The following is a 19,412-nucleotide window of genomic DNA, read 5'->3' as shown; positions in this document are numbered from 1 at the left end:
AGTTGTTTTGTGTTTTTTTTGTTGTTGTTGTTGCTGGAACACAGCTGCGCGCTCCTGCCTTCCCTCTTGAAGTTTTCTACATATTCAATCCTGTAGAAAAGTTGTTTTGTGGGGGTTTTTTTTGTTGTTGTTGCTGGAACACGGCTGCGCGTTCCTGCCTTCCCTCTCGAAGTTTGTCCGCCGCGGTGATTTGCTTTAAGATCTCCGTCGCCCGGACTCCCTCCCTCTGCCCCTCTCCCCGTGGAGAGAGAGTGCCAGGCAGGGGTTACAACGACGAGATCTTGACGGTTTCATGGGTGTAGGAGCTGGAGGAGCTGCCCGGCTGCCGCGAGTTGCGCAGGATGCCCGCGATGGCGGGCGAGGGCGGCAGGCTCTCATCGGGAGTGTTGGCCGGCGGCGTGGGGATGCTGATAATGGCGGCGGTGAAGTCCGTATCGTCGCAGTTCAGCTTCATGTCCTGGGTCCTGGCATTCAGACTGGAGCGGCTGGGGAGAGGACACAGGAGGGCAAATGTCAAGCTCAGTCAGAACAGTGAAAAGGTTAAGAAAGTCAGAGTTCATGCTTCTGCAGTCCTGGTCTGATGAAAGTTACGGTGGACCACGGCAACAGACCTCTTGAAAGAAGCAACATTTTGAAAGAAATCCTCATTTAGAATTTCACATTGCTGTAAAAACAACCAACACTTCCAGCCAGAGCAACTTAAAGGTGTGCTAATTTACACAACTGGGCATTTCACTAGCACAATCATCAGCGCCCTATCAAGGGCCTCCAGCACAGGGGTCAAACCCACAACCTTCCAGTTACAAATCCTGGTGTCGGGGCTCTGATTAGGGCTGGGTTTCGTGTCAGGGTGGTGCTGAGGGGTAACGTGGGCTTTAGGTTGGGGGTTGGGGGTGGGGTTCAGGTTAAAGTTTGGGAAATGGGGTCCAGGACCTTTTAAGGGCCGTGAGTAGAAAGGCTGAGGTGTGCTGGACACATCTGTTTGTAGTAGCCAGATTAACTTGTCTTCCTTTCTTTTGCTGCAAGAGGGCAACATGAGCAAGGTTCTTACAGACTGGGAGGAAACACAAGCTGTCAGTTCGTTGGCTTTTGTAATGAGAGCTGCATCATTAATCATGCAGGCGCTGAAAGGCAGAGAGGGAATACGTATAGGTGCCTAACCACCAAACGTCAAGAGTGCTTTCTTGAAATGGAAAAGGAGTTAAGGCAGGAATCCAACATTTGTTGAAACAGCTCAAAATACACCTGCTGAGTTTTACTGATGGTTCTTATTGGCGTCCTTAAGGCTTGATTTTGGCACATTGACAAGACACCTGTCTGCCAATCAGGTGGTGTGAGTTTTTCTTGGAAGAAAGAGTTACAGGGACTCCAGCAAACAATTTCAGCTTCAATCACCTGTCCAGCATCTTGAACAAGAACACCCACTGGAGAATCATGAACTGAGCTGATTCTACCTGGTCTTGCACTGAGTAAACCCACCAAATTGCACTTTTTCAAATGAGCACATTGACTAACATTTTGGGACAATGTATACAGTTTGACTTATGCGAACATGTATAATGTATAGCCTGACAAAGAAGCATCATCTTAATGATTAATTATTAAATTCAGCTGGTTCTCCAGCGCTCGCTCTGAAGTGTAGGATCGGATGCCTGTTCAAAAGCAGAGCGGACTGGAGGTAGCTGGGGGGGGCGAGGGATCCGAAGGGTTTCAGGAAACACTAGCTTGGCCCTTCCAGCAGCAGCAGCTGGAAAAACACTCGTCCCAACCCCTCCCTCCCGCACACTCCCGGCTGAGCTGGAGTGAGGCTCACCTCTGCGGCACCCCGCTGGTCTTGTGTCCGTGCAGCGTGTCCAGCTCCTGCACGCTGCCCCGGCTGACTGACACCGTGGAGTTGGCCAGGCGGATGGCCCTCCTCTTGGCGCGGCGCGGGCAGCAGGAGGTGGACAGGCCCTGCTGGCTGGACAGGGAGGTGCTGCGGCTGGTCCTGTAGCCCATCGACTCCGCCATGCACACCTCGCTGTACGTGTGCTCGTCCGTGAACTCGTGATTCTGCAAGCAGAGATGCAGGCAGGCAGGTCAGAGCGGGCTGCCACCGCCTTGTGCACTCCCCCCTTCTGCTTCAGCTCAGGCCTGAGATGGCTGGACAGCACCTGGCAGCCTTGAAAACCGAAATGGATCGAACTGCTTTGCAAGAGGAACCTTCTCTGTGGCACTTGGTCACAGTGATGTTCAGGAAGCCAGCTGGACTTTGATCTGATCTGAGATCTAAGCTCAAGTTTTTTCCACAGGCTGTCCTGCCTGCCGATCTCAGCTCAAGTAGAGCACATTAGAGATTAGAGACTCGGCATGAGAAAGTCATTGTATTATTATTGTTATTCAACTTTCAAATTTCTGTTTCTAATTAAAATACAAAACACTAGTTTCCAGACTGACAACAGGGGATGAAGCCGATTAGATTGTCTTTGTGTCTTTGTGTAACGGGAAGATATTATGTGTGAGTACAATTCGACATCTCATCTGAAAACTGGTATGTCCTAGTACCTAGTACCATTGGATTTTGTTGGAATTTCTGAGTCAATGTGAAGAGCGCCACCTACTGGTCACCCCTTATGGCAGCAACCCATTATTTCTTGGAAGTCTCCTATTCTAGTTCTGACTAGGTCTGAGTGCAGTGAAGCATGTTACACTCTGCCCCTCTGAATTCCTTCTTCTCCTGTTCTCTCTGAGCAACCTCAGAGACATCAGCCTGAGAAATCTGTGTCCCAGCACCAGTGTGATGAAAGTAGGCATTAATCCCTGGGATTCAATTCAAGCATCCTAGGCATTGGATAACCCTGTCATGGCAAAAGACCGGGTCCTCTTCTGCAGAGTTCCACACTGTCTTGATTTCACAGGGGAGTGATGTCATGTGTCTAAGTGGCTCAGTGCAGGAAGCCCTGATACACATGCAAGGTTTCTGAGATCTGGTGAGATCGGGCAAGAGGACAGTAACATTACTAGCCTGTAACGACCGGACAGAATTGAGAATTAGTGACTAAACAGAAGCCGGGCAGTGTCAGCGGGAGGTACTCACAGTGGTCTTCTCCAGGCAGTGCAGCAGGTGGTGATGCTGCTGTTCAAAGGAAGATGTGTTCTTCACACACAGGGCCTGAGTACCTCTGTCCCTGTTCTGCTGAGAAACAGAGAAGCACAGGGAGCAAGAGGGCGGGGTGGGTGGGTGGAAAAGAGAGGACAGAGGGTGGGGTACAGGGGGAGGAGGGACAAGAGGGAGGTGCAAGACAGGTGGGAGGGGTTAGAGGGAGGGGTAGATGGGGGGAGGGACAATGGGAGGGGCCAGGTGGGTATGGTCAGACGGAAGGAGGGTCATGATAGTGGGAGGAATCAGGGAGAGAGTTGGTGGGAGGGGCAGGGAGGAAAGGAAGGAGGGGATGGGGGCCCAGAATGAGACAGGGTGAGGATGGGAGAGCAGGAGGAAGAAAAAAGAAGAGAGGAGAAACGGAAAGAGAGAGGAGTAAGGGAGACAGATGCAGAGAGGGAGAAGATGGAAAGAAAAGCAAGAGAAAGAGAGATTTTGAATGTCAATTTTGTAGAAAACCATTAAGAACATAAGAAAATTCACAAACGAGAGGAGACTCATCTAGTAGATCCAAGAACATTATCAAGCCATTTCTTGAAAGAAGAGTACCAACATCAACAACCTGGCTGAGCAGGTTGTTTCAGACTCCCACAAATCTTTGGGTCAAGAAGAAGCTTCTCCTGGTCTCAGTTTTAAATGCACTTGAACATAGTTTGCATTTGTGCCCTTCAGAAATTCACTGGGTTGAATAAAATCTCTCTGCGCATCTGGGCAAATACGTCCTTCATGATCTAGTGAGGTGTTTTAGAGTACAGGGCATTCTCTCGTATCAGCAATCCACTGGTCACCTGATGCAGGGCTGCTACCTGCCAAGAATTCTGTGACTGCTTTGTTTCTGCTCATCGTGGGCTGTAAGTATCTGCAGCAGCAATGGGCTCTGCCATTTCCTGCTATATTAGGCTTAGACAGTATCACACCATCCTAGTTCAGTGTGGCTGCATTGCTGATACAGTGATGGGATCAGCTTGGTTTGCTCAGGGCTTCTGTCACAGTGCTGACCAGCATATCCGTGTTCTTTTGGTATCATATTACCTTTTCAAAATGTTCACTGGTGCTCCCTTCTATGTCAGAGTTAACATACGTTGAATTATCCTCCTGTATGCTCAAGTGTGAGCAATCACACATCACAGTAGAAGCAAAAGAACAGACAGTTGCTCCAGCAGGTCAACCCACAGAGCAGAAAAGACACTGAGGAGCAAGGAGATAGGAAAGGTTACAGACAAGAGGCCCTTCAGCCTGTCTAGCCCATTTGGTAATTAGCAGCTAGTTGATTTGAGGATCATATTCATCCATTTCCTGAAACAAAAAGCAAGAAATGGATACAGGGTACTGGCTTCAACGGTGTGGTTGAGTAGCATGTTCCACACTCCCACTGCCCTTTGTGTAAAGGAGACCCTCCTGTTCTTGGTTTTAAGTGTGGTTCTCCACTTTTCTTGGTTTAAAATGCACTAGGTTCCTCTTGTGTCCTCTGGTTGGCATTTCACTTTTGATATTATCGATGTCCTTGGATCAGAGCCCCTTGTAGTCATCTCTGTACAGGAGACATGTGGAGACTTGAGGCTCTGGGGACAGCAGGCCGTGTCTCTGACACTGCTCTCTGAGAGCAGGGGAATCAGAGGAGAACGGAGGTGAAAAGGAGAGAGAGAGAGAGAAACCCAGCCTGAAAGAGCTGAAAGAAGCCATTCTGGTTTATAAATAGCACTGCAGCACTGTTAGTAATGGGTTTATAGATCCGAGCGAAAATATCCGCTCGCGAGGGGATTGTAAATATTGGATTATCGCGGCTTTCAGCAGAGAGGAGCGGAATAAAGATCACTCAGTCAGAACGGGGCAGCGTGCATTAGAGGGGACAACAAAGTCCGGCTCCGCTGCAAAGGGCAGGACACCGGTCAGCCTACTGGCCGGACAGCACTGTATTCCTCTCTCTTTGTTCTCTCTTCCCCTCTGTTTCTCTCTCTCCTCTTTCTCTCTTCCTCTCCCCTTGTGTCTCCCCCCCTCTCTCTCTCTGTCTCCGCTCTCTGCCGTGAGGAGGATTAGCCTTCTTGGGGTAGGTGTGCATGCGTGTGTCAGGGACTCATCTCTGCAGCAGGTGTGACAGAGGAGGACACAATAGAATGAGAAACAGCAGAAGCTGAAAAGCATTACAGCCTTAGGCTCAGGGCATTCAGAAATATCCGAGAGGAGGGGGTGGAGGGCAGATTAATTCAGACAGGTACCATGATTTTTTTGTCTGGTCTGTTGCACTGACTGCTCTTATCAAGGGCTTTTTTCCCCAGGCTTAGCTGGATTTATGGTGGAAATGAAGGAGCGATATTAGAGACCAAACATGTTGGCGCGGTGGTTCAAAACGCGGGGGCCCTGAGCTTTGCTAGGCACTTCTCCGTCGTTAGTTCAACTCTGGTCTTCACTCTTAAAGCCAAAGATGGCAGACCTCCAACAACAACGCCATCCAGCCCTGGTTGTGCCCTCACCTCTCTGTGTGACACCCGGAGCCTGTTGCTGACTTGCTCTGTGTCCATTGGATGAGGCAGAAAGCTGAGGTCTGTGCAGCAGCTGGTATTATCATTGTACACCCTCCTATAGTAGCTCTTTACATAAGCAGCAGATAAAAGACTAGTGGATTATAATGTGTGCTGCATAAGTAATGTAAAGTAGAATTGTCCTTTATTTATATAGTGCTTTTCCTGGTAGCCTCACAGCACTGTCCAGTAAACAACACGGATGCACACAAATTAAAATGGTAAAATAAACAGAATTAAAAGCTGGATTTCAAAAATGAAGATTTAAGATTTGAAAGTGTGCGCTGGCTTGCAAGATCTGGTATGGGCTGGAAGATCCTTTCACAGCCTTGGAGCAAGAGAGCACAGACCCTGGGGATCTCCCGGTCCCCTCCAATTTCTCCTTGCCTCCCCAGGTTTGGAGCCTCCTATTGGGACTGATGAAAGGCCAGAGTCCGTAGACTGTAAACAAGGTGTATAAGAGCTCATTGATGTCGTCAGACTGTACAGGCCCTTGAAGGTGAGCAGCACGAATTGTATTCTGAGATCCACAGGAAGCCAGTGCAGGGAGGCTGAAAGAGACAATGTATTCTCATGCATTTTAGTTTGGGTTGAGATCCGAGCAGCAGCAATCAGACACTGTCAACAAGCTGCACGTTGTGAAGAACACTGGAGTGCATCTCCCTGTTCTGTCTGCCACAGCTCACATTACGTTACTTCTGTGTGCGCAGCACAGACTTGCTAATTGTGCTTTTTGGGGGATAATTTTCTGCAGACTAACAGGATAAATTGCAATTCGTTTTCTCTTCAGCTCTAGATCACAATAAGGTCCTTGTGTTCTGCAAAGCAATTATATATCATTACATTAATTATATCATCTTAAACATTTGTCCTCTGAATGCTGAGTGTGGGATTATTTTTATTTAATTTCTCTTGTGTCGGTGGTTTGACACTGCTGACTTCAGTGCGCCTAGTTGTTTTTCCTTAATTATTCCAGGTTTATCGGACATCTTTTCTATCGATCTGAGCACACTTTCTTCTCCGCTGAGCAGCCCTCATAATGCTTTTGGGCTCCATCCCAGCAGTGTAGAACAGTGCTCTTCACTTTATCCTTGACTGTCTGCTTTGCTGGCATCTCGGTGCAATGTCCCAGAGATAGGATCAGCTGATTCTAAATGCCTTTGACAGTCTCTTCCTTGTCTACAGCAGAGCCCGTGATAAACTGTCCTGCCTGCTGTGCCCTTAAAACCCCAGCCCGAATTTGCGACGTTATCTCCTTCCCACACAGGAGTCCGCACTTCGGTTACGATCAGTTAACCTTGTCTCCCGGGGTGCGGAGCTCATCGCAGGAACAAGAGCTGCTGAAGTGGAAGGAGGCCTGTCACGGGCCTGAGAACTTCAGGAAGGTTACAGAGCAGAGGGAAGCCATTCAGCTGGCCGCGCTTGCTTGGCTGTCAGTAGCTCATCAATCCCACAATCCCAGACAGCGGTTTGTTCCAGACGTCAGTGGCTGTCTGATTCTTGTTCCCAATTATTTTCAGACCTGAGTGCAATTCCTTTTAATTCCCCCCCCTACCCCTGGGGTCCCCGTTTCGCTGGTGATTGCTGAAGTAGTCAACCCCCTTCCTTGATCAGGAACACTGGTGCCGTCAATCAAACAAATCTGCTCTTATTCTCCGCTGCTCGAGAACGGAGAGGAGAGAGAGAGTGCCTTGCACTAGTGCACCTGACCTGCTTGTGTCCCTCTACTCTTGTTGTCCTTGTGGAAGTATAACTTAGCACAACTGAACGGTTTGCTTTTCTCGGTTCGATACTTTGTGGATGTAATTTTACCACCCTGCTGGGTTTTGTGGAGCAGCTAGCAGTTGTTCAGTCTGACTTTGTCGGTCCCCTTCACGATTTTTGAATACTTGAATTGAAGAAATTCTGCCTGTGCTGTGTTTGCCATGGCGATCGGTCCTGTCTTCCTGTGCGAGTTTATAAGAACCCCATGTGTTGCTCAGATGACTGGTAGAAACAATGAACTAGTGTTTGCATGTCTCTCCCCGGATACAGTAAAATTAATTTCTTACTGAAATAAAGAAGAAATAAATTAATATAACAAGATATCAGTTTTCTTATTGAAATAAATGTATTTCTTATTGAAATTTAGTTTGGTCAATTGCAGCATATGCAGAGTATAACTATTCAGGCTATGATCTAGACAAACAAAAAAAGTCATATATTTTTTCTCACTCTGGGACATAACCAGCTAGAAATTACTGTATATCATGACAGAACATTCCCTTTTACTCCCTGAAAAATGAGGGAGTCGAAAGTGCAGTAAATCCAACAAGATTAGAAAATAAATGACAGTATTTGTGGTACCCAGGACTGTAACTCAAGATATTTTTATCCCACTTGTTCAGATACTCCAGCTGTAGTTTAATGTAGATTTTCCCAATAACTTAGAACGTATTAGGAGATAGATCCTCTTTCTGATGGCAGGTTACAATATAGTACATTAACTCTCAGATTTACCAGTCAATTTCATTCATGGAACAATGTCCAGACTGTTACACTGTTTAGGTGTATTCCCAATAACAAATGAGGCATCTTAATGTCCGGTAAAAAAAGAGAGCCTTAAACTATGACATTATAATGTTAGGACATTTACAAGAATAAATGCGCCTCAGTCTAAAATGACTGTTCAAACTAAAGCCTTTAAGACCTTTTTTCGGATGAGCAAGCCAGCTTGTGGTTAACAGACACTGAGAGCTGTCTGTTCGGAAGATGCTGATTGGCTGATTGATCGGCCAATAGAAATACGCACATGTGAAATTCTTACCAACACCATTCAACCAGAAAGGACACGTCTCCTTGCCTGATATCCTGTTAAGCCAGGATGCTTCTGCACTAGAATTGATTTTAAACTCTTCAGATGGAATCCTGTTATAATTTTGCAAAAAAATTGCAATGCTGGGCTGCACAAAAATGACAGCACCTTTTTAACAGGTTCCACATCCTCACTATACCTCACTATACAGCCAGCTGAAGTTGCAGGAAATATTCTCTATGTACTGCTGGTCAACCAAAAATATTTGTCTCCCCCCCCCCCGATTAATTAGCAGAAGGCACTAGAAACCGAGGCAGTTTCACAAACACACTGCTGGACACTCAGAGAACAGCAGCACTGAGGTCTCAGTGTTTCTCTCCCCACTAGGAGGGACTGACCACAGTCAGAGGTCTCTGGTCAGTAAGCCGGTCAGTCTGTCTCATGCACTAAGCTCTCAGCCCCTGGCTCAAGGTTGCAGGCCGTGCCTCTGTCACTGGCCCAGTCTGAACTACACCTGCTCACTGGGTGAAACAATAATCTCTGAGCTGTACTTTATTATCTGATGTCTAAATTAAAAAGAATATAGAAAAGGTTTCTTAGGTCCTGAATATTTCACCATTTTTTTTTTTTAATTTTGTGTTTTAAAAAAGTGAACATTTTGGATGGGCATCCGTTTTTAACAATTGGTGGCCTATATGCATTGACTAAATAATTTCCAGAAAAAATAAATAAATAGAATTAAGCTTGATTTTTAGGGCTTTCCAATCACATTCCTGCAAATTTCGTAACGGGGCTGTCAATGCAGAGCTGGGAACTGGTCTGAGAATAAAGACCAGACGCCAAAGACAAGACTGTAGAAAGGGGAAAGGTCACAATAAAAGCAGTGTGACAGAGCACGTCAGCACTGCGAAAGAGCTCAGTCATGGGTCCACATGCACCACCATCAGCCAGCGCTGTTTCTAAGCACTGAGATCAGTCTATAAAGTTCCCAAAACATCCCCAGAATGTTACTCCATGATTCCTCCAACCCATGACATAGTACAGGTCTGCTGTCACCCCCACAGTGCCCACGGATCTTCCCAGCCAGCTCTGTCTCTCTTCAGTGACCCACGCTGTACTGCTGCATTAGCTCACTCTGAAACCGGCATCAGCAGGACACTGCCTGCTGTAGAAACCAACCTTCGCTTTGCAGTGCAGCTCCGTGACTCTGCATGTAAAAGCAGGAATTTTCCGGGTTGTTTTTTTCGCCCAGACCTTATACTGGGAAATCGCTTTATGACTTTGCAGACTTTCTGGGAGGCTTGAGTACCCTGACGCACCACAAAAGATATTTTTTTTTAAAACGTGGAAGTAAGTGCTGACTTGGGGAGAGTGGCAAGGGGGTCGTGGTGCGTCTCCTGATCTCTTTCTTTCAGTCTCCTGTTGCTGAAGTCATTGCTCTGCTGGTCCAGCCCCCTGTCGCTGCACCCCAGCTGAGCTCTGTCCAGCTTCACAGCCCCTGAGCTCGGCGCCTCCCCTGCAGTCAAACACCCCCACGCAGGCTAAGAGGGAGGGAGCCCGTCCTGTGCTGTCATCTGTCACCCCACCCGCCTTACTGATCTCTGACTCCCATCAAGACCTGGACTGCAGGCTGCAGCATGACAGCTCAGGACACAAGAAAGCTTGCAGTTAGCAAGGGATGTGTGATCCACCTATCCCCTTGGGTTGCTTGGAGCAAATTGACCCGAGCATTTCATCCAGTTATTACTTGACAGAAGCCAGAATATTGACTTCAGCAACGTGGCTAGGCAGCTTGTTCCACACTCCCACAACCCCGTGTGTAAAGAAGCGCCTCCTGTTCTGTTGTATAGGCACCTCCATGTAGCTTCCAACAGTGTCCACTGGGTGATGATTCACGTCAGCTCTGTGAGGAGCTCGGCGGAATTTGGATACTTGAACGAGATCCCTAGATCTCCTCTCCCCCAACACCTGTAACCCAAGCAAAAGCCTAAAAAATTCACTAACGCTCAGTCCAGGCCTGCGACAAATACTGCCAAATACGGCTAGAATTGTTTTTCCGCCTTTTCGGGTGCTCGTGACAGAAACAGCACTGAAGCCTGCCGTACTCAACCTTCGCTGCACTGATCCGGCTGGAGCATGACAACAGTTCCGAACGAGGAGGTCGTTTGGCCCACCTTGCTCGGTCAGTAGTTAGCAGTTAATTGATCCAGCCATTTGTTTAAAGAAGCCAGGGTGCGTGTTTCTCTGCTGACTCCTGGGAGGACCTGGATTGCCCTTGTCAGTGCCCTCTGATGTCCCTGCGCCCTTGACACAAGCTGTCCTGCAGCTGCTGTCTCTGTTCACCTCGCCTCAAAGGCAGGAATATTTTTAAAGCAAAAATGTGTTTTAAAGTCCTTACACCAAACCAGATCTACAGCTTGGTAACGGGTGATATCATCAGCTGTTCAATCTGTTCGTTTATTTATTGACGAAAAGAGCCAGCTCTGTGTGGGTGCATTTTCACGGACTGTTGCTGCTGTAAACCGAGAGCTTTTATCAGCAAACTCTGATCTCCAGGCAGTGCAGTTCTAGTTGCGCAAACACAAGAGAAGATGAGCCTTGTCTGGATCCCTGAGGTCTGTCTAACGTCTGCTACTTGGTTGGCTTTGGTGCTGTGACTTGCCTGTGGTAAGAGTTATTCAGAGACTATAGAGCAAAGACACACCCAAGGTGTTCAACATGTGCACACAACTGTAATCTTTTTGTGTGGAATAAAATTCATTTGAACATCGACAAACATGTCAGGGTTTTTTTTTCTTCATTAAAGCAGTTCATGCCATTCACAATTACAAAGTACAAGGTGTTCTGATGCATAGGTAAGTCGGATTATTACAGTATGTGCTGTTCCCGGTTAGGGCTGCCATAGGACAGCTTGTTTTGTGCGGTTTTTTAGGATAGCATTTTGATCTTACTTTAAACCACAACAACACATTTATTTTACAGCTCCAGCTTGACAAGGAGACCTTGTCACAAAGGCCCACATTACAGCATCACAGACTGCCAGATCACTCACAAAAACAGGACGGATTTTACTGCATGTACAGTAATCGTTCCTACAGTAGTATATACGTATATACTGTACTGACTATTTCAGTTGCTGTTATTGCTCCTGATCTTCCACTGAGTCTGGGTGAGACTCATGCAGTGGACAGGAGCGATAACCTCTAGACAGGAGGGCTGGGTTGCTCGTAGAATGAGCCTCCTCCCAGCGCTGCAAATTCTTCAACAAGAAAGACTTCGAGACGCCCTGTCGGAGCTCTTCTTCTAATGTGAGACCGGCAGCTTTCCTTTGCGAATACTGTACGCGCTCTCTCGCCACAGAGTGAGGTCCGGCTGTTAAAAGCAGGTCCAGGAGTTGGGAAGGAAAAACCTCCGCCGAGCCGAACCGAGCCGGGCCGTGCCGGGCGCATTCCCTGCGGCACCGCCGCTCTCTAAGTGAGAGAGATGCTCCGCGCCCGCCCGGTTCAAGAAGAGAAATCAGGTGTCACAGCCCGCGGACGCACCGGGAAACACTACCGGGCTGTTGTCAAGACGAGGAGAGCTGAATAGGATACTTTTAAGATTTGCATCAGAAACAGTTTGACCTCGTGCCCCAGCGGAGGGAGCACATTCTGTGCAGCGGCTGGGTCCCGTAAGGCGCCTCTTTCGATTAAAAACGATCCATTTGCTGTTGCTACAGAGACCAGCGGTTCAGTCCGTCTGTCCACCCGCATACAGCATACCCAATTAAAGCACAGCAGATCTGCGACTGTCGGAGTTTGAAATAAAACGATACAGTTTGTATCGGTTTTTAATAGTAGCTTGTTTTGCTTATTCTTTGATAACATTAGGGAGTTGCGTACAGTATATGGTCATTGATCGTTTTTGAATGTGTTTTCTGTATACAGTGTGATAAATCAAGCAGCAGAGTTCATAAAACACAAACTGACTACCCACACGTTCAAAGCACAGTATTGCAGAAACCGTGCTGTATAGCACACCGTATTTCGGCTTAATGCAAAGTAAAACACATATAGCACAAAGCCTGTTTAATGAGAATAAAATATTGTTTGTAAATACCGTACGATGAATTTTTAAAGCCGAGTGTACTGTACAAGTCTGTTGCTAAACGTCCTCCAGACAGGTGGAAACGTGTAATGTCACCGTCCAGGTGTCTATACGTTGCTCGCTGGGGCGTCAAAGACAGCGTGACTAAGGGCAAGCACAGCTGTGACAGATGTGCGGAAGCGGGCATGTCACTGGCCAAGTAATCGCTGGTCCACACCTGTATGCCATCTTGCCCAGTGCAGGCCGCATTCGTTACCTCAAAACTGAAACATATTAACTTATAAACTAAAGCAGAGGGACACCATGAGCTTAATTTTCTAATTGGCAGCAGAAGATTCCACTAATCAGATGGTCAGAACAGCTGATCCTCACTACCGGCTGGTTGCAAGGAGTCCAGGCGAATTCGGAAGACGTATTAATTTTCAGAGGGCAGCCAGCAGATTTTCCACATGGGTAGCTGCAAGATGAGGCCGATCGAGTTAAGAAATCCTGTATATAAAACAGTCAAGACAATGTGTTTATTTTAATAGCACTCATTGATAATCAAGCAACATCTTCCATGTGCAAAGAATGATTGGTCAACCAGCATGTTTCCGTTTAGAGGCCAGGTGACGAACCTGCCCCATCTGAAGATGTCCTGTCAGTGTAGGGCCAGCTGGCACCACTACGTGTTTAACGGGTCCCAACCCATTTCCTCCACAAGCAGAAGGTCAGTGTGTCCAGGATGCTGTACTGATCTCTGCGTTTCACGTTTAGGACACAGAGCCCGTCTGTAGTCTCTGTGCCCGTTTAGGACACAGAGACTACAGAGACTTTGAACAGACTACGAAGTGGAGAACATCTCCAGGAAATTCTGCAGTGCTTCAGTTCTGAGGAATGAATAGGATGCTTTGAGAAAATGTGAAACTGTAGAGTACAAGACTCTCCTGCTGAATCTCACAAACCCTTTCACATTTCTCCTAAACTGTATCCCTCAGTACACAGCCGCAGCTGATCGCAACTGAGATCTTATCTGCTGTGAATCGCAGGAAAACTCTGATTCTGTACTGCATGGCACAGACAGGCCATTTGTAAAAGGAAGGGCTCAGGCATCTCATTCACAACCTAGTTAAACTCCAGTTGTCTACAGGGACACCATTTATTAAAAGTGTGCCGTGACACTCCCTTTGCGCCTGCAAAGATAAGCCTTCTTCATGGTGAAACAGGGCAACAGACAAGAAAATATTCGGTTCAGCACAAGGCAACATTATTCAGCCTTTACAGACACTAAAACAAACTACAAGGGATGTTTTTCCATATACTTCTTTCTCGGATATAAAGTGTTGAATGTTTTTTTTTAACAAACCTCTGCTGCAATCTAGCATGAGAGCCAAATTACCTCTATTTTGTAACCCCTCTATCTATGCAGGGTTGCAAGGGAACCGGAGCCTCTACCAGCAAGCCATGGGTGCAAGGCAGGGTACACCCTGGATGGGACGCCAGTCCGTCACAGGACACACACAGACACACACTCACACCAGGGCCAGTTTTCCTAGAAGACCATTAACCCACCAGCGTTCTTATGAGGAGAAAGTAGGAGCACCTGCTGAAAGCCCACGCAAACGTGGGAGACCATGCAAACTCCACACAGGCAGTACCCATAGGTCCGGAATTGAACCCAGGGCCCTTGCACTACAAGGGAATGTAATGCTAACCACCGTGCCACCGTTCTGCCCACCGAATTGCATAAGGAAGGAAAATCTTTAAGCAGAAGGCAGCTCACACTCTTGTTTGCAATATTTCCGCTCACTCAGTAAAGTGACATATCCAAAAAACACAGGCGAAAACCACTTCAGCCCAGTGGGACAGAACTGGCAAAGTCCTGCACACCTCTGGCTGCCTGTCCATCTGCAGAGGAGCAGTGACACAGCTGACCTGAGGTGATCGAGCACTCAGCCCAGGCCAGCCCAGCCCAGCGGCCGCCCTCCTGCTCCTTAATCAACCGGAAAACAGGTCGAAGACACAGCGAGGATGAAATCTTAGCCATTCGCGCATAACCCTGTCACATCCTCTACAGCCTGGGAGCGCCTACTGTGCTCTAGTGAGTCCAGATCTGGGGTCCCCTCATGGGCCCCAGGACAGTTGAACCCCATCTTCCCATTTACACCAACCCTGTCGATCTAAATAAACTCAGTGTGGCGTTTAATCCTGATCTGATGCTCGGGAACAGATGGAGCATCTGCTTGGTGGCACGCCTTGTGTCCAGGCAGCCCCGGCTGTCCTCTCCAGCACAGAATACAGAAGGCGAGTGCTTGGTGAAGTGCCACCCGTCCCTCCAGGGGTAGCCTGAGAGCTTCTGCACCTCTTGCAGGGAAACCACAGGGCCCATTGCAGCCGGCAGCTCCTGGCAGCCCGTGTGCCTTGTGATCCCACCGACCTGTCACAGAGCACCGGACCAGGACAGTTCCAGAGGGGCGGGAAGTCTTCTCCCACAGCGACAATGGGAGGAAAAAATACTTCCGGCACCGTGTGTGAGTGAACCGCCTAGCAGTAAGTCCAGGGGTCTCTGGAGTCCTACAAGCTATAGGCCAGACAAAAGGAATAGTGCAGAATTGCCAGTTTACAAAAAGTGCTCTTGTGCAAGATAAACATGTGCAAAAGAAAAGCACGAACACTGTTCAGAAATAATCATCAGCAGTTGTCCCGAGGAACTCAGGACAGTTCGACATTCACCCAAGCTGGGTGTCAGCCCACCAACAGAGACACTCCCCAAAGACTAAGACAGGACTAACTTGCAAAAGCAGAAGTGCCAGGTTAAGCACCCCAAGCCCTGCCCCCGCTCCGCCCCCCAGCGCCTCCTGACGGACAGGGGAGCCTCTGTTTAAACCACAGCCGAGCTGGGCTCTGCAACCCGACACACAGACAGAGACCGGCAGCAGTGTGGATCGTCAGCCAGCCAGATAGCAATACAAACAACCGATACACAGACCGCCGCTGTCCAGTAGAAATACAATACAAAATGCAGACATTGACGTGCTTGGGTCTTTCTTCTGGAATGTATCTGAAGGTGTATGAGGCACCTCATCAGAGGGAGCACCTCATCACACAGCCCCTCCATGCCCACTGTGAGCATGTCAATAATTTAGTCTCTTATGACGCAGCTGGACTGTAAGCAGTAACTTCTACAAGACACGGCACCTGCACTGAGCCTCACTGCACAGGGACACAGGGCTGTGCTGTGGATCGACCTTACCTCCAGACCTCCGTGCTCCTTGTACTGCAGGAAGGCATTGGTGGTCCCTGTCTTGGCCAAGCGGATCCTTGCGAGTCTCACTTTCTGAAAGATCAAACAGACCACGCATGAGTGCGCGTCTCCTGGGGGGATCTCGTCTTCTGGGGGGGATCTCATCTCCACGCACAGCACCTGCCTCGGAGCAAAGAAGAACCAGGACAGGACCGTGGGCTCATCCAGAGGCTCCTGCAGGGCTCTTCTGCAAGATCTGTTCAGCTTTGCAATGCTGTGGTAAATGGACTGCCATACTGCAGATATAGTGCTGCACGGCACACATTATTCCAGCTCGTTGAATGCAAAATACAGTGCATTACATGAAGTACAGTATCTGCTTAATGAGGAATAAGATATCGTTTGTAAATGCTGTCTGATGGACTGTAATTCCAGGCAATTGTACTGTATACATCTGGAAACATATTTCAACAAAAATAAAATCACTAACATTTGGCTGAAAATGTGATTCGTTAAAGTACTGTAAGCATTCCTTCACAGACTGAGTCAGCAGAAAGCATTTATTTTCACCGCTCAGGTTGTTACGCGTGTCTACACGGTACACTGCGTGTCCAACCCAGTGTGCATGTGTGCGACAAACGCCAGATTTCACACTACTGTCACCGGATTGGCCAGGGCTGCTGCAAGATTTTGGAAGAGATTGTTGATTGCCGAGTAATCAGTGGTTATTGTCTATACGCATTAATCAATAGACTTTACGTGCATATTCTTGGGAGCTTGAGATATATCTAAAAAGATAGATTACAACTGATAACACAGCATAAACAATATAAAAAGTCTGTGAAAACAGTGTAATCAAGCAAAGCTTAAGGAAATCAGATACCACAGCAACATAGAAAAGCTTGAATTATAAAGGGAGAGGAATTCGGGTATTTGTGTGCATATTGATCCAGGAATCAAGCTGTTTACTAAGGGATTCCTGCTAACTGCAATCCACCATACAGTTTGTCAGTTTCATATTCTAGCAATGCTTCAAGTACAGTACATTCTAAAGACTATATTTCTGCTCAATATGTGTGCAGAGCAACACTGGTCTAAACCCAGTTCAATGTGTTCAGGCCCGTGTACTGATCCCAGTCTTCTGGGACTCACCCCAGCTTTGCAGAGAGGCTGCAGAGACTTTGAACAGACTCACTTTGAGCTGAGGGGTCAAGACCAGACTATGAAGTGGAGAACATTTCCAGGAAATTCTGCAGTGCTTCAGGTCTGAGGAATGAACAGGATAAGAAAATGTACATGTGTACGAGATTGTTCTATTGGATCTCACAAATCCTTTCACATTTCTCTTCAACTGTATCCCTCAGTATATAACTACAATTGATCACAACTGAGATCTTATCTGCTGTGAATCGCACAAAGCCTCTGATTCTGTACTGCATGGCACAGACAGGCCATTTTTAAAACGAAGGGCTCAGGCATCTCATTTATTCACAAACTAGAAAACCAGAAAAACTAGACAAAGCAAATTAGAAAAGCTCCAAACCTTCTGATGATTTAAGAGGTCTGTGCGGTTCTTGTTCTGCTGATGTTTTTGCAGTATTTTTAGAAACCATACTGACTAGTTCTCACCTGCTACACAACTGCTAAACTGGCAGGCTGATGTGTGAGTGTGGGTAGTGAACAGTTGGAAACGACAGACAGAGCCTGCAGGCTGTGCCTCAGAGACACTGGAGTAGCTGTGTTCTCCTGGCTCCTTCTGCCTTTCAGCAGGTGTAATCAACACTCATTAAGACATTGTCACCTTATGTCAATGTAAAGGACTCTGTTAAGACTGAAATGAGGAAGTGCTACATTAGACCCAAGTACACATTAGCTATATTCTTTATGTACAGGACTGACTGCTACAACATCACAATTCTTTGATGAAATGTTTTTGTTTAAAAGATTTTCAACAACACCTTTGGCTCAGGCCTTGACATCTCCTTTAACCTTTAACTGGAACGATTCCTGTTTTGTTGTGTAACATTCACTTCACACGCTGAGGCCAAAGCAGAGCAACAGATAAGTCCAGATAACAGCCTCCTCTCAGGTCTAATTAAGAAACCCCATCTGTTCCTACAGCGCTAAAAGGCAGGTAGATGGTCTGATCCCTACAGGTACAATCTGTCAATGTGATAAAAATCACTCCCTAGGACTTAGTGATCTGGACTCTCCAAGCTGGAGGGTCGGGGCTGAGTGTGTGATCTGGACTCTCCAAGCTGGAGGGTCGGGGCTGAGTGTGTGATCTGGACTCTCCAAGCTGGAGGGTCGGGGCTGAGTGTGTGATCTGGACTCTCCAAACTGCACTGCAGGGTCAGGGTTGAGTGTGTGATCTGGACACACCAGGGGTATCTGCACAGAGTGTGTGTTCCAGCAGAGATCTGGGAGACGCTGAACTGAACACACCTGTTGTAGACCCAGATCTCACCACACAGAGCCTGCTCTCTTACCTGCTGCGCCCGTCTCTTGTCTGCCCGCTGGTTCTGGTGGTAGATGCGGCTGAAGTTGGACACGATGACGGGCACGGGCAGAGCGATGACCAGCACGCCGCTCAGCGAACAGATCGACCCAAAGATCTTCCCCGCGATGGTATTGGGCACCATGTCCCCATAGCTGCAGGGGAAAAAACATCCCATGGAACCTTTCCAGCACAAAAACAGAGAGGGACACCAAGGACAGGACGTCTGGGCACTGCACAGCTCTCCTGGAGATCCGGTCAGCAATGTACAAGCAGAGCGCTGCGTCAGCGTGCGTTGGGTACAAAGGAACATGTCAAGGTTAAAGGAGAACTGCAACACAATTTTTATATTTGGGGTTAGAAAGAATCAGCATTGATGAGGGCATTTCAAACCACAATTTAAAGTAAAATGTACACAGTAACTTGTAAAACCTCCAATTCCAATACATCACAGAATTGATTAAATTTCCAGGTATGTGCAGCGCCTAATTCTGAGATTCCGAACGAGGCAACAAAACGTCTGGTGACATGATATAGCCGTATGACATTGTAAACAAGCAGGCTTGTGAGTACATTTCTTTCAATCCAATAAAAACTTTGAGCCGGTTTTCCCAACAAATACTACTTATTCTTTAACTCTGCACGCAGATCACGTTGGAACATTTCTGCGGTGAAATGTCTTTTGCACAACCTGTACTTATTCACTCGTACATCACTTGTCATCACAGGGACTAGTGAGCAGGAAGGGCCGCATCATGTCACAGTTCGTGGGAGCTCGAGTGGGAGTTTGTGACAACATGGCGACTTACAGTACACTTCTTTCACAAAGTTCATGATTTTGTGTTTCATTTGCAATGTGTAAAATTGTTACCATCCATGAACTTATTTTGTTACCGAGATGTAATAACCAGTGTGAAAAACTGGGACTGCAGCTCCACTTTAATTCCACACTGGGAGTTAGAAAGAAGGAACACAACACTGAAGAAGGAGGAGGCTGGAGACCAGTACCTGAAGAAGCCTCTGCAGCTGAAACATTGTTTCCTTTCTCTGCATACATGTAATGTAGTCAGGAATTCCTAAACCATTTTTAGTCATCAGTTCCTTAAGAATTCACAATTGGCAAAGGATGGTAAAGGATCACTTTGCATCCTCTT

At 47.4% G+C, this 19,412-nt stretch overlaps 1 protein-coding gene across 1 annotated transcript; it reads right to left on the bottom strand.

Moving 5' to 3' along the window:
- Positions 1-265: 265 nt before the first annotated feature.
- LOC148838949 (A-type voltage-gated potassium channel KCND1-like) lies at positions 266-19,057 on the bottom strand. Its single transcript, XM_088928954.1, has 6 exons — positions 18,975-19,057; positions 18,251-18,413; positions 15,771-15,941; positions 3,077-3,175; positions 1,814-2,052; positions 266-485 (listed from the first exon to the last, which is right to left on the bottom strand). Exons 1-6 carry the CDS (start codon positions 19,055-19,057, stop codon positions 266-268), a joined length of 975 nt encoding a protein of 324 aa, XP_088785080.1.
- Between the last annotated feature and the right edge of the window lie 355 nt (positions 19,058-19,412).

Source organism: Atractosteus spatula, chromosome 2, assembly GCF_055471065.1.
Source record: "Atractosteus spatula isolate fAtrSpa1 chromosome 2, fAtrSpa1.hap1, whole genome shotgun sequence".
Lineage (NCBI taxonomy): Eukaryota > Metazoa > Chordata > Actinopteri > Semionotiformes > Lepisosteidae > Atractosteus > Atractosteus spatula.
Note: the sequence above shows the minus strand (reverse complement) of the source record. Positions and strands in the feature narration are given on the sequence as shown.